The sequence below is a fragment of the Prionailurus bengalensis genome, chromosome D1 (assembly GCF_016509475.1).
Source record: "Prionailurus bengalensis isolate Pbe53 chromosome D1, Fcat_Pben_1.1_paternal_pri, whole genome shotgun sequence".
Taxonomy (NCBI): Eukaryota; Metazoa; Chordata; class Mammalia; order Carnivora; family Felidae; genus Prionailurus; species Prionailurus bengalensis.
This window is the reverse complement of record NC_057346.1, coordinates 57,027,065-57,042,324: the sequence shown is the minus strand read 5'-3', so window position 1 is coordinate 57,042,324 and position 15,260 is coordinate 57,027,065. Positions and strand designations below refer to the sequence as shown.

The window sequence follows — 15,260 nt, the reverse complement described above, 5'->3', positions numbered from 1 at the left end:
CTGGCCAGAAGAAAGGCTGGCCTGGGAGCCTGCATACTCTCCATCCCTGGGGGAGGGGGGGCAGGAGTATAGAGAGAGGGGGTGAGCAGAGGGCTGGAAGCCATCTATCATGGATGCTGCAGAAGGGGCTTAAGCTCTAGGAAAGAGTTGGCTTACAGACCTCAAAGATTTGGGGTTTTTAGAGCCTGGCAACTAAAATTCTGTTATCCCACGACCTTAAACCTTTATAGAGTTCTTTTTCCACATCTGGGCAGTACCAGGAGGAAAGCCTCTGATGCCTATCTCCCTTCTCCATCTCTTTGTCCCCCCACCCTGCCTCAGGCAAATGCCCTCTCCCAGTGGGGTCTGTCTTCGAGAGGATGTTGGAAGATACATTGCTGCCTCTTCAGAATGATTTCACTTTTCCCGGGAACTGCTCCAGGCTCAGGCTGGCCCAAGATGCAGCTAGAATTCCCCAGTTGTCTCCGTGCCCACCTCTCTCTGGGCACTTCCTCTCTCCACCCACATGCCAGCTCTCCCCACCTGCAGGAGGCACAGCTCAGGGCCCAGAAATGCTCAGCTCTTCTCTCTGTCCCTGGTCCCACAATAAAACCTCTCCCCCCATCTCCCTTTCCCTTCCCCTCCTTCCTTCTCCCTTCTTTTCCCATTGAGCCGACTCTACTGCCTCCTGTCTGCAGAGCCCTTGTTCGAGGCACGACTGGTGGAGCTTTAGCCAGGCCCTCTAAAGTCCCCTGTTTGAGGAGCGAGCCAGAGCCTTTAAATGATTTGTAGAGTAAAGAGCAAATGGATATTTTAGCACCAGTTTTGCAAAAAGGAAATGGAAAAAAGTCACCTAGCACACATGCCAATTTCCCTTCCCTTCTGCCTCTCACCTTGACTCTGACATCTCATCTCACTGTGTTCTCCTCTTTGTGCAATTCACTCAACTGAGCTTTGGGCTCTAATTCATTGAAGAAGCCTTTTGGGACAAACTGAGCAAATTAAGGAGAATTTCTCATATTCCAGCCCAACTAATGATACTTACAGCCACCAAGAACTGAGGGTCTCCCGTGCTCCCAGCGTCCTGCCCAGTTCTTCCCATATTCTGTCTCATTGAATCTTCACAGGATCTCTGAGATGGGTCCTACCATTATCCCCATTTCACAGATGAGGATAGAGAGGCTCAGAGAGGTGAAGTCACCCACCCAGGGCTGTCCAGCTGGGAGGGGCCGAGCCTGATGCCAGGGCTCTCCCCACAGGAGCAAGGGGCCGAGGAAGAGCCCCCAGCTCTCATCCACTCGGCCTTCCTGATGAGGGTCTGCCCCTGGATGGAGTCCCCTGGTGCAGCCTCAGTTCCAGCAGTGCCAGCCCATTCCCTCCCTTGCCTGGCAGAAAAGGAGGGAGAGATGATCTCCACCCCTCCCCCGCCCCCCACACACTGTTGGAGGGAGACTCCTCTGAGGGAAGGAGAAAGAGTAGAACTCACCTCTGCCCCGATGCTCTCCCACCCCACTCCCAACTCTGGCTACAGGCTGGCTGACTCAACAGTTGTCCTACTCACTTCCCCTGCCCCTGCTGGGCCTCTTCTCCAGGGAACCGGGATGGCACAAAGCTGGCCAGGCCTGCCACTCTGTCCATACCCACCCTAAGTCCCCAGGACCCTCAGCTGGCCACTCTGGCCTCCTCTGTAGCCTGGCCATAGGCTCCCTGGCAGGTTTTCTCCCTCTTAGTTATGAAGTCAGGTCACATTCTGAGTCCCAGGGGCCCCCTCTGCACCTCTCCCAGGGTGACTTACCCCTTGAACTCATCCTCTCTTCTGATCTCCTGCCCCTGTCCACCCCATCTTGCCCCAGCTGACTAGAGTGGGGGCACTCCTGGGACTTGGGGGCAGGCCCTCCAGAGGGAATTGGCGGGACTAAGTCCTGCAGTAGCCACAGTGAACAGGGTAGTGATGTGAGCTGAGAGGTTGTGAAACTACAGGATGGCGATGGGAGGGGGGCCCCAGCTGAGCTAAGGGAGACACTGAGGCCCAGTGAGAGGCAGGGACAGGTCAGTGATCCTGCAGCTAGTCAGGTGCCCTGACTGGTCCCAACACACATAACTCGAATTTTCTAAGAAGAGGAAGCAATCCAGCTCATCAAGAAAAAAGCACTTTTCATCTGAGACTAAATTCTGGGATGAGTTTATCTTGTGTTCCCTAAAGAAGGGCCACTGAAGAGTGGAGATGCTTGCAAAAATTCAAAGGCTCGTAGGGTGTTGGGGCTAGAAGGGGTCTCAGAGGCCTCCATCCGACTGTGCTCGCTGCTTCTCCCATTGGGAGGCCTCCCGCAGCCTCTAGTTCATCTCCCTGCTTGCACATCTCCATTGCAAGGTGCCCACCACTGCACCTTCATGGAACAGCCCTGACAGTGAACAAATCTCTGTGTGGAGTTGAAACATGTGGGCATTGCTCTTGGGGTGGGGAGCTGGGCTACAGGGGTGAGGCGGCCAGGAAGCCAGGCTAATTCTGCCAGCTTTCTCTCCCCCCAGCAACTTGCCTGGACTAGAACAGTTTCCAGCCTGCAGAAGGAATTGCTCCTGTCCATTGGACGACTTTAACCCTATCTGCGACCCCAGCACCCATGTGGAGTACCTCACACCCTGCCAGGCAGGCTGCACAAGCCGGGTGGTCCAGGAGGCTCTGGACAAAAGCCAGGTGGGTCCGGCCTCTGACGGCTTCCTCTGCCTCCCTGGGGTTCTCCGCCCCTCCCTGTCTTTGTGCACCCATCACACTCTCCATCTTTGAACATTCTCATTCTGTGGCTTTTCCGTCTGTCTATCTGTTGGCCAGTCTGTCTCCTTCTGTTGGCCGATGTAGAACATTATTCTCACAATAAACTTTTATCGCCAGTCTGGGCCCAGCCATGGGCCAGGCCCCAGAGCACAGGGGTGAACCAGATCTGGCTCCAGCTGTCTGTGCAGGGGAGAGGCAAAAGGAAACAAGTCAGGAATTCCAGGGCTGGTGGTAGGCAGGAAAAAGGGTCCCCACAAGTACAGACAAGGATAGAAGAAGATACATCCTGCCTGGAAGGGTCCTGGAAGGCTTTCTGGGAAGTGGCCTTTGAGCTGGATCTTCAAGGATGAGTGAGCAAACTAAGAAAGGGCTTTCCAGGCAGGGGGAGCAGCAGAAGCAGAGTCTGAGAGCGAGCACGTGCACATGGCACACGCACACAGCGTTTCAAGAAACTGCAAAGAACTTGTTGGAGCAGAAGCATAAGGTTTCAAAGAGGGAAAGCGAGGCCCAGGCAAAGAAGAACCTTGAATGCCAGGCCACCAGTAGGGACTGTATCAAGAGAGTGATGGGGAGCCTTGGATAGGTTTTAAGCAGGCAAGTGACAGGGTCCGATCTGTGTCTGATCACACTTGAGACCACAGTGTGGAGGAAGGTGAGCAGAGTGCAGGCTAGGAGACAGGGAGACCGTGGGGAGGCTGGCACAGTGAGCCCGGTCGGTCAACAAGTCAGTCAACAAACCTTCGCAGAATCCCTCCTCTGTGCCAGGCCCTGTGCTGGGGACTGAAGACCCAGAGGCAAGAGGCCTTACCCTCAAGGGACTCCCAGCAGGGAAGAGAGGGCAGAATAATCAGCAGCGTGCACTCTGTGAACCTTAAAAAGGTCACCGAGACTAGCCACTCCTCTTTCCCTTTCTCCTCAGTCCCCCCCAATGACAAATGAGGATAATATCAGCCTTCCTCAGGCCCCCAGGCTGTAGATTAACATGTGTGTATGTGTGTGTGTGGGGAGGTGCTGGGGGGGGTACAGTGTCAGGCTGGTCATTAGGACACCATGTCCCTCTCTCCAGGGCTCCCCACCTTTGTCATGCGGAACCCCTGCTTTTGCATCCTGCTGGGTATCGGCATCTAAGCCCAACGTTCCTCCAAGTAGAGAGATCTGGACCCCACGGCTAGTGCAGAGTAAAGCACCTGGTCAATGGGGTTTCAGAACCAACAGGAGCCACCTGGGCTGTGCAAACTGTATTTGCAATAATCATAATCCCAGGCCTTGGGCCTCCTTAGCACTCACTGTTCTTGCCCGGTTTGATCTCCCTAAGACCCTTCCAGAGGACCCCAGGCCCTGCCAGCTGAGGCAAGATCCCCAAGAGAACAGTAAACGTTTGTGGATATGGGCCCCTGAGCACTAAGGCCAGGCCACCCAGTTCAAATCCCTATTCTACCTATAACTGGTTCTGTTACCTTAGGCAAATTATTTGATCTGTGCCTCAGTTTCCTGGTCTATAAAATGTAGGTGATCATAATGAGTACCCACTGTATACTAGCCACTGTGCCAAATGCTTGCCTCAGCTGAATTCATTGAATAGCAAGTGAAGAGCCATATTGACATAACCTACGAAAAGCACTTAGCGTGCCTAGTGGCTGGGACATTTTAAGCACTTGGTGATACACACTCCTGCTATGTCCATTATACAGATGAGAAATGGAGGCCCAGGGAAGGATTAGGCATTGCCCAAAGACTTAGTGCCAGAGCTGGGATTAAAACCCAGGGTTCTGGCCTCCCAGCCCAGCCCCCTCCCCAGAGCATCCTTAGAGGTTGTGTCTGGGTATAGTATTGGGGGGAAGGTGCAGCTGGGCCCTGGTCAGCATCAGGAACTGTCGCCCTGGCCTGGAATAGTCTCTGGCCTGCCTCTCCAGGTCGATGGTGAGCTCATGGGCTCAGGGCTGGGTCAGTCAGCGCCCAGCATGGCTGCACTCAGTAACCATTTATGAACACGTAAAGGACCAGGAGAAAGATGGAAAGAGGTGGGTGCTTGGTGGGATCTGGGACTCAGGGGGTAAGGCTGAATCCCCCTGGGGAGTGAGAATCAGAGGCAGCTGGAGAGACTGAAGTCATCCATAGGAAGAACTTCCTGCCAGAATTAGATGAATGTGAACAAGGGCTGGGAAAACCCCAAGAGAAAGGCCTCTCACTTTGTGTCCACCCCTGCAATCTTCTGCTTCCCAGAAAAGGCACGGGGGCAGGTGATTTCTCTTCCAGTAATCTTGCCTTCGCATATTTCTCTCCTTACCTGTCCTTCCATTGAACCGGGTGGGCTGCTTAGCCTGTAGGCAAAGGTCCAAATGGTGTGTGCTCAGCCTTAGCGCGTGCAGGCACTCTGCGAGGCAATGGAAAGAGCACCCAGTTACCCAAGCCTGAATCCCAGGTCTCTCTCTTCCTCATTTTGCCTTGCCCTAATTTTATCTATTCAATATCTCTCAAATCAAAACCCTTTTCTGTATTCTCTGCCCCCTCCTCCTGCCTCCCTACCACTCTCTCCACATTGGGCATCTTGGCCTGTCTTCGCGCCCCCCACCCTCCCCTTCCCCAGGCCGTCCCCTCCCAGGGGCCAGAGCAGCTTTTGTACTGTCAGGTCTTGTCCCTTCCAAGCTTACAATCTTCCCAAGGCTCCCAGGGTCCAGCTCAGGGCCTCCCAACCCTTTCCACAATGGGAAGTGTCTGAGGCCGCCAGGGTTGAAGGTGAGAGGTTGCCCCAGGCCGACCAGACCCCCTCGAGGGCTGATGGGACCCATCCCTGCACACCTGTCTCCCAGCAGAGGCCGAGGGTCCCTGGGGCACCCGGTCAGAAACTCTGATCTATGGGGAAGAGAAGCCTAGGCTTCCTGGCTTGCTTTGCTCCTGTGAGGCGCCTGAGGGCACTGGCAGTCTAGACCACTTCTGAAAGAATCCTAGGCTGGAAGTTTTCCAGGCCACGGTAGGGGGTAGGGATTTGGGCTACAGTCAGACACACCGTTGGGCCAGCCTAGGGGCCATTCCTTACAGTCTGAAAAGGACTCAGCTTTTACTCAGACCTCAGCCTCTGGAGGGGTCCCAGTTTTCTGTGGGTCTCCTAGTAGACTTCATCCTGGCAGGAGGGAGGGCTAAGATTTATCCTCTGGCCCTGAAGCCCCCAGACCTCAGAAAGCTGTACTCCCTAGTACAAGTTCCGCAAACATATCACGGCCAAAGCTTATTTCCGGATTCTGCTCACCTCCCTGGATTCCAGGCACTTAGTACTAACCCGAGTTTTTCACTTTCTGCCAGCTCATGGATGCACTCAGGACAATGTTTTCTATACTTCATCCAGCATTTTAAGTTGTTGGCAGTATGATTGGCAGGGTACTGGTGCACTGTGTTTCTGGAAACAGCAGTCCAGGTTCCTCTTTTGTGTTCCAAGCTGTTCACCATGTCTTCCCAACGCAATCCTGGAGCGCCTCCCCTCTGCCCTCTCCCGCGTGCACGCTCTGCTCCAGGCTCACTGAAAGATTTGCTAGGTTCTTTCCTTCCACTTTCATGGGATTTTGCATTTGACCTTCCCTCTGCTCATTTCAGTTTTCCTCTCGGAAAACTCCTATTCATTCCTCAAGACCCAAATCCAACGCCCCTCTTCCAAGAAGCCTTCCTTGCCCTTCACGTGCTGAGCCAGGGTGCCCACTGTGCTGCCTGCATCTCTCCATCCTTTTGGAGAGAAGAAATCTCCATTTTCCCTTGAGAGTCTAGTCTGGAACCCAGTGCCCTGGAAGAGGAACCCTGAACTGGAAAATCCGAGTTCCTTCCCCAAAACACTCTGTTACTTTGATTCCATGTGCAGCCAGTCGGGAATTTGGAACATTCTGGCATTACCAGGTGAAAGAAAGAGAGTGTGTGTGCACATGTGTATGTGTGCGTGTGTGTATGTGACTGGGTGAGTGTGGATGTATGTGTGTGGGTGGGTGTGTGAGTGTATGTTGTGGGACTGTGGTGTGTGGGAGAGACAGTGTGTGGTGTGTATGTGTATGATTGTGTGAGTGTGGTGTGGTGGGGCTGATGCTCTTCCAGGCCCTTCTCTCTTTTCTGTTCACCACTTCCCTCTCCCGGCAGCCTCAGCCCATGTGTGTGTGAACCATGCGTGTCCAGGGTCATGCTTGGCTGCAGGGGTCAGAAATCCCAGCCTCCAGCCAGCTCCACCCCAGCTGGCTCGTGCCCTTGGGGCCTTCTGGGGCCTTCTGGGGCCTTCTGGGGCCTGGGCCAGCTGTTTGCCCTTGGAGGCTCCTGAAGGCTTTTCTCTGCCCCCTCCCCACCCTAGGTTTTCTACGCCAACTGCAGCTGCGTGGTAGGGGGAGGCCCTGTGCCCGCGGGCTCCTGCGACTCCGCCTGCAGCCACCTGGTGCTGCCCTTCATGTTCCTGGTCAGCCTGGGTGCGGCACTGGCCAGTCTCACCCACACACCCTCCTTCATGCTCATCCTAAGGTGAAAGCAGGGGCAGGCCACACCTGGTGGATACCAAGAAGTCCTTAACCCTAGGCCGGACAAGGAATCCTGAGGGAGGGGTTCCAAGAAGGAGGCCACTCGGGTGTGCTGGGCCCCCCGCAACAGGCCAGGCTCTCGCTGCCCCGTCTTCATCCTCACGGCAACCTGCTAAAGTGAAGTTTCCTCCCCATTTACAGATAGGAAAACCGAGGCTCAGAGAGAGTCAGATGTCAGCCCCAGGTCTTATCACAGCCGCTGGGTGGAATAGTACTGGTGCCAGCACCAGAGCCCAGGTCCTCACTTACCTCAGGGGATGGGAGGCCACACCTAAGGCCCTGCCCTGGCCACCCAGTCACAGCAAGGAGAAAATGGAGTGTCCCCCGACTCCCCGCCCCCACCCTACCTGTGATGAGTGAGCCACAGGAGGTACACCCAGAAAATCAAGCCCTGTAAGTTGTGGCTCATGAGCCTTCGAGTCAATAAGCACTTGTGTGTCCACTGCGGACCCAGCCCACGCAGAGCACTGCTTCTTGGTTCATGTTCTTTCTGGCCTTTGTCCTGAGGGTGCCTGCTGGGACCGACAAATTGTTACGTAAGGCCAAAGTCAGCATTCCTAGGGTGGGGGCTGGAATAAGGGGACCTCAGAGCAGGACAATTCTAAATTTTCATCATGTTGGGATTATTTTGGTTCCCCATCTGTTTTCTAGAAAATTAGAAGGGGGATGGAGACCCTCATAAACACGACAAGACATGTAGATCTGTAAAGCAGCCTGGCCAAAAGAGAGAAGGTAGAGGAATCAGATGCCCGGGCAAGGCAGAAGTTACTGCAGGCGGTGTGCTCACAGATTCTGACCCCCTGACACCCACCAGCTGTGGGGTCTTGGCCAAGTCAACTTGTCTAAACATTCATCAGTTTCCTTACCTGTAAAATGGGCCTGATGGCATAAACGACCTCATGGGGGTGAGGCGGGGGTTGCAGTACAAAATGAGCTCATAGGAAGCACTCCCAAAACACTAGCTGCTGGTATTACTACGAAGGAGGAGCCAGTGATTTCCGGGGCAAACTAGGCTGGGGCTTCCCGGCACTTGTGGAAGTTGGAAGCCATGTCTGGCCGCCTAGCTTCAGGTTTTGCCAAGTGTAGGAGGAGAGGGGAATCTGGTGGGCCCAGGGGTAGGGAGAGGGGAGGTGTCTGTGGCCAGGAACACAGGGAGGCCAGCACAGTACCCTGATGGCCAGTGGGGGTGCCTGGAACATGGGCGCTGGGCTCGACAGGTTGAAGGGAAATGGAGTATGGAACCTGAGCCCACCCAACCCCAAACCCACAGACCTTCAGACTGGGGGAAGGCTGGCCCCTGGGTGGTGAGAGAGCAGGGGATGGTGAGAGCCCCTTGAGGGCCGAGACCCTCTCAATCTTCATGTCACCGTGTTTCTGCTTCTTAGGGGAGTGAAGAAAGAAGACAAGACGCTGGCTGTGGGGATCCAGTTCATGCTCCTGAGAGTTTTGGGTAAAGAACCTTCCTGGGACCCTTAGACACCCACTGTGTGCTGGGCCTGTGGCACAGGGATGAGCGGGACCCAGGTCCTGACCTTAGGGTTCACAGGCCCATTGGGCAAACTGGACCTGGTACCCTGGAGGTGGGTGTGCAAGCAGCTAGAGGGCCGTCCAGGGAGGCAGCATCTCACATCAGGGTGAGGGGTGGGCTTGAGGGCCAAAGACTTATGGGACAAGAGGCCCCAGTGGCTCTGGGGGGGTTGCATATGCCAGGGAGTAGGGGGTTGGGTAATGCAGGATGCCAGGCCCGTTGTCCCCTGAGCATGTCCTCCTCCAGCCTGGATGCCCAGCCCAGTGATCCACGGCAGCGCCATCGACACCACCTGTGTGTACTGGGCCCAGAGCTGTGGGCGGCGGGCCGTTTGTCGCTACTATGACCATGACCTGCTCCGAAACCGGTGAGACCTGAGGTGGGGGGGGTGCCAGGGGCCCCATGGGGAGGCTGCCGGAAATACTCTTGGGGTCTCAGGTGGGACAGCAGCAGGGACGAGAGGCCCATCGATATCCCCCTGCTAGGCAGCAGGTACAATATCCAGTACTGAGCTCACCAGTCCTGCGAGCTAGCCACTGTCCCCCCACTCTTCTGGATGAGGAAAGTGACCCATTAAAGCAGCCCAAGGTCACACAACTGATAACAGGCAAAGCTGGGCCTCGAACCCAAATGGTCTAACCATGGTCTGTGCAGGAACATGTGTCACCGTGGCGGACCATGGGGGAGGATCAGGGGAGCAGCCCAGCTGTGAGAAAGATGGGGAGTTGAGGTGGGGTTGGAAGAAGGCCAATTTAGGACACAGGAGGCTTGGGATCCAGCCCAGCTCTGTCTCTTTCATTGGGAGACCTGTCTTTTCTGGAACTCAGTCTTCCCATCTGTGCAATGGGGAACCCAAAGAAACCTGAAGGCAGAGAGCTGCTGGGATGGGATAGGCGGTTGAAGGGGACTCGCTAACAGGGCTGGGAGCAGGGAGTTGGTCACTTCCAGCTCTGAGGAGGGCATGGCTCCTGTGGGCTGGGACTGACTAGTGCCCATTCTATAGGAAGAAAGATCAAATAAGAGCTTTGGTGAGTTAGGGAAAGAGTGGAGAGGGAATCTTCTTGTGGCAGGTGGGGTGATCCCAAGTTGCAACTATCAGGCCCCCTGAGCCCTTAGACAGAGAGGACTGTCCCAGGCTATAAGCCAGCTGGGGACAGGGCAGGGAGGATGCCCAGGCTTCTGCCTCCCTGTTCAGGACTCCTTCTGCAAAGCATCTCCCCCTTTTCCAGGGAAGGGGCTAATTCTAGGGGCTTCCCCATCTCCCCAACCAAGGCCATGGTGATAGGGTCCATTGCCCTGGGGCTGGAAGCCTCTTTTCCACCCACAAGGTCTCAATGTCTCTGATCACACAATGGGTGATGATTGCTGACCCTACTCTGCCCCAGGCCAAGGCCATCCAAGCCCTAGACAAGGGAGGTCCTGAGTTGACAAGTCCCTTGCTCTTTTCCAGGTTTGTCGGCCTCCAGTTCTTCTTCAAGACAAGCTCCCTGGCCTGCTTTGCCTTGATTTTGGCCATCCTAAGGCAGCAGGACAAAGAGGAGAGGACCCAGGTCACCGTATCCATCCCTGGCCTACAGCAACAGCAGCCATTAGTGTCAGGGCCAGAAAAGAAGCCTGAGGAATTCAGACCGTGAGCTGGTCCCAGAGTGGCCGCCACTGGGAATACCTCCTCTGGGCTCTTTGCCCAATATTGGGTGTCAGGAACCCCGTTTTCTAATTCAGACTCCTCTGCTAACTTGCTATGTGACTTTGGGCAAGTTTGACCCTCTCTGGGCTTTTGGGACTCATCTGAACCAAAGAGTTGTCTAGGGGTTTGGTGTGTTGGCCACTTCTAATGCAAGATGGTCTTCCCCCTTCCTCCCCCAGCCAGACAGGCTGACCTGACCAGGCTTTCCTGGTGGAAGGACTGCATATCTTTCTCCCAGGTCCTAAGATAGAGAAGTAGACAACAGTAGGCCGGGCTGCCCTGCACACCTGGTCCTAGCCTAGCTTTGCCACTCACCGGGAGCACCCTCTCTGGGCCTCAGCCACCACCTCTGTCAGGTGGAAATGGACTTGCCAGCTTTCAGGCCTTTTCCAGCCATGACCATCTGTGTGGTCAGTATGGACTCAAGTCTCATCTCCAGCCCCACTCAGCCTGGAGGTGGGGCCAGGACAGCCTCTGTCAAGAAGTGTCCATTTGGCGCCCCCTGGAGGCAGAGCCCTGAACTCTGAGCGGGACCTACTAGGGAGGGAGCTGGCCTCACAGGACATCCAGGCTGATTGGGGTCTCCAGCAAACCTGGTGTGAGGGCCCCTGGGGAGTTTAGCTGAGGTGGAGGCTGGCTCTCTGGACTCAGGAAGTCCCAGTCCTTGCCCTCAGGGAACCACAGTCTGGGTGTGGCCTAGTCTCGGCCTTAAGGGCTCCAGTGGGGAGGGAGACCCAGGTCCCACACTTGGGCATTTTCTGACTTCAAAGACCAAACACACTCTGCACACATTCACTGGTACTTATGCATTGCCAAGATTTCACTCTGAGCAGGGCCCACCAAAGTCACTGTTACTTTTGTGACTAGATCCTAATTTCACCATTTCCTTCCTGGTGCCTGACTCTTTGTGGCCTGGGGCTGTATAGATGCCTGGTTCTGTGATAACCATGTTTTGGGGGTAACATCTGGTTCTCTGTGATGCCTGAGTTGGTGTAAGCACCTGTTCTTTGTAAGGCCCAGGCCTAGAATGCTGGGATTTGTTAATGTCAGGCTCTATGTAATGAGCGGGTCTGTGGAATGCTTGTGTCTGAACCAACTGGTCCTTATCTTCAGTGGCCTTGTCTTGTTTTATGGCTAGTCTTATCTGGCCTGGTTGTCTCCCTGAGAGGGGGAGAGAGTTTCCCTGATCTTCTCCAGCCCATTCTGTTGCCACCACATACCTGACCTGGCTGGGACCTGCTGCTTGGGAGGCAAGAGGCAGGTCTGTCAGCCGCAGCTTCCCAAGCCCTGTGCTGGAGGCAGGGGAGAAGCTGGGGGGCAGGTGGGGGACAGGAGGGCAATGCAGCTCTGACCCTCTGAGCATCTCCCTGTGGCAGGGCTTTGAGGCTCTCCCATGTGAAAGAGGAAGGGGAAGGTACAGAAGTTCTCACTCCCATTTTGATTCTATTGGCTGGTATCTTTAAATGTTTAACATCTATCTGAGCCTGTTATCAATGCCGAGAATTTCAAATTCTCCTCCAACAAGAGGAGGCTGTTTACGCTTTATATTCCTTTTCCCAGGTTTTGCAGAAATAATTTGGAGTTATAGATACAGCTTATTATTAAATTTGTTCTTGCATAATGTCTTTTCTATTACAAAATTCCTTTCTTACAAACTGCATTAGAGTTTGCAACAACCACATTACTTCCAGCTATTTAGATTTAAGTTTTACTGGATTCATTATTCACTATTATTTCTTATATATGACATCTTTCCCTGTCTGTATATTCTGGTCTAATTTTCATTTGACTGGGTTACTTCCTCTAGTCATGGTTTCAGAAATGGGATCAGGTCATGAAGTTTGTGAGGCTTCACCTGTCCAAATTGTCATTCACGTTTTACAGAAAAGGAAACAGTTCAGAAAAATTAAGCAACTTGCCAAGATCAGACAGAACATAAATGGTGAAGCCAGGGTTTTGTGTGAATTGAAGCTTATAAACTTTGGGGAGCCCTCTTTAAAAGAAAAAAGAACACAAAATTGGTAAGAAAGAGTGAAAGTTTACCTCTTTGAAAATAATGAGAAAAGAAGTCAAAAAAATACATCACACAATTCAGGAAAATAGCATACTTTTTACTAACTCTCGTGCACACCTCTAAAATACATTCTCCCCCCTGACGATTGGAAGGAATTTCTGCAGCCTCGCTTCTGGTTCTGTCACTGCAAACCTGTTTCCTCTCTAGTGCCCATGTACTTCCAGGGTCAGGTAGCATAAAACACATTCATGCTATGAGATGACCTCTGGATATGATACCTTGATGTCACAATGCTGAGTTGGACAGTGAGGAGGAAGATTCTTAGAGGCCATTCTCTATACAGAGGTAGCTAGCAATGATTTATCTATATACAGAGGGGACTGAGAATCACATAAATATATCCCAATGAGCCCAAATTAAGGTGATCCCCAATTCAACTGCCCCTTAGCCAGATCCCAGAAATGCCCATGGCCCCTCCAACCACCTCACATAAAGAGAAACTGGGACACAAGTAGCTGGAGTAAAAGGAACTAGCAATCTTAACTGCTTGTGGTTAAAGCATCTTACTTTTGCAGATTTCCCAAGGATATGACAACCTGAACACATTGCAGAGGCCCCTTCCTGGGCCTAGAGAGAGACCCGGATACTCAAGCAGCATTAGCTTCATGCTGAATCTGCCTCTGGGTCAAGCTCAGCTTTGAAGGAGAAAATGAGATCCTTGTGTTTAAAATCTCCCAGGCTGGTCAGGGCGAGGAGACTCCAGGAGTCATCGCAAGAGAGACATGGAGCTGAGAGCCAGGGGTGGAACAGGTCAGGGCTGGAGGGGTTCCCAGGGACTGATGGATTCCAGGGAGCCATGCTCTTATGGCCTCTGGCCAATGAGGAGCCACAAGCTATTGCATCTGTGAGCTTTCTTCTCACCCTGCCATTGGAAGTTGGGAGAAGTCATTAAAGTCTCCATGCTAGTGTCAACTGGTGGTAAAATCTAGCAGTTTCTCCTGGGACCAGAATGAACATCTTGATGCCTGGCCTAGAGGCCCTTTGGCAGACCCACCCTGGAAAGTTGCAGGTCAGGCAGATGCCTCTCTCGAGCTGGGAGCCAGGAGCCATGATTGGAGTGCAAATAAATGAAGAACAAGAACCCACAGCACCTTTGACATTCTTTGGCCACGTTGAATTCTTTCCCCCTAACATTCCCCAACACGGGCACTTCCCGCTACCTAGTAGGCCTGCTTCATCCCCACTCCACTGCTTGGCTTTCCATCCCACCTCATGAAGTCCTACCCAATCTTCCAGACTCAACTCAAAGGCCACCACCTCTACAGAGAAAGCCTGGTAGAGGTAATGGAGGGTGGATGACAACCACTTTAAAGACACTGATAAAAAGATATATCTCCATTAAAATTGCACACAGTCATATCAACACTTGTGCATCTGATTTCAGAGGCTGGGGACCATCTGAAGTCTGGCTGTAGACCTCTGGTGGAGTGGAGTGAAAAGAACAGTTTTAGAGTCAGTGAGATTCGGGTTCAAATCCTGACTGCCACTTACTCACAATGTGACCCTGAACAAGTGATTTAACTTCTCTGCATCTGTTTCTTCACTTGTAAGGTGAGGCTGATCCTTCCTCTTTCCTGTCTCCCAAAAGTTGTGAAGACCAAATAATAACATACAGGCAGTGCACCTGATGACCAATATTTGTACATTTCCTTCCCCTGTCCCTGAAAGAATTTAAGGCACACATGGAACATGGGGGCAGGATCGGGGTGAAGACAGAGGGAGGAGCCACCAAGGAGGGAGACACACTGCCCTGGCTGCAGCTCTGTTTGTCCCCTAATCTCTCTTCCACTGTCAGCCAGGGCTCAGCCTGCCCAGCCTTATCTCTCCCCACAGCCAGCCTGGGACAGCTTTTCTCAACTAGATTTACATTTTTATTGATTTTCTTTCTCCCTTCTAGAGCAGTCCCTTCCCCTGCTGCCCCTTTTGCTATAAAATGGGCTTACCCTGGAGACAGTAGTTCTGGGGCTGACCAAGAAGTGATGGTTCAAGGATGGATTCATTCACCATTCATTCATTCGTTTGTTTGTTCAACCACCCACCCAACCAACAAATCCTACATGGCTGCTCTATGCACCTGTGCTGGCACTGCTGGGGACACAGTCATGTGTCAGATACAGCAAACTCCTAGTGTAAGCAGACAAGCTGACACACAGTGACAAAAGTATGAGTAGTCAAATAGGGAATAAAGAAGAGGAAGCCACAAACTCTTCCTGGGGCCATCAGGAAAGTCTTCCAGAACAGGTTAGATCAGAGCTGGCTTATGAGATTAGGCAGGAAGTCCCCAGGTAAGCTGAAGGGATTGGGCATGAGAAACACTGGGATGCACAAAGATAGGGAGACATGAGAGAGCAAGGTGCGTCTGAGATATGACACAAGAGCAATGTGGCAGGGGTGTACTGTGCTGGGTGGGGCAATCAGGAGAGACAGGAGAGCTGAGGCTGGAGACACCACTGGGGACTAAGCCTTGAGTTCCAGCAGAAGGCTTTGGATATCTTCCTGAGGGCAAGGAGAAGCCCTTGAAGCATTGATTGATGGATAATTCCATTGACTGGTTATTTTAAGTGGAGTGACAGGACAAGATTTGTGTTTTAGAAAGGCTGCTGGCTGCACCATGGGGGCTTTGAGTGGTAAAGGGAAGCTGGAGGCCAAGAGCTCAGGCAGGAGGCTGGTGCGCTAAT

General features: G+C 53.1%; 1 protein-coding gene across 3 annotated transcripts in view; it reads left to right on the top strand.

The window, feature by feature from the left end:
- The window catches only part of SLCO2B1 (solute carrier organic anion transporter family member 2B1), a 56,755-nt gene that overhangs the window by 34,325 nt on the left and 7,170 nt on the right, over positions 1 to 15,260 (top strand). For 2 of the 3 annotated variants that reach the window (XM_043580236.1, XM_043580235.1), the window contains exons 10-13: positions 2,509 to 2,674; positions 7,074 to 7,237; positions 8,679 to 8,743; positions 9,068 to 9,188. In XM_043580236.1, coding sequence (XP_043436171.1) covers positions 2,509 to 2,674; positions 7,074 to 7,237; positions 8,679 to 8,743; positions 9,068 to 9,188 — 516 coding nt within the window. Of the gene's footprint in view, positions 1 to 2,508; positions 2,675 to 7,073; positions 7,238 to 8,678; positions 8,744 to 9,067; positions 9,189 to 10,271; positions 12,130 to 15,260 lie in introns of those variants that run through there. The other variant, XM_043580233.1, reaches the window with a different exon arrangement.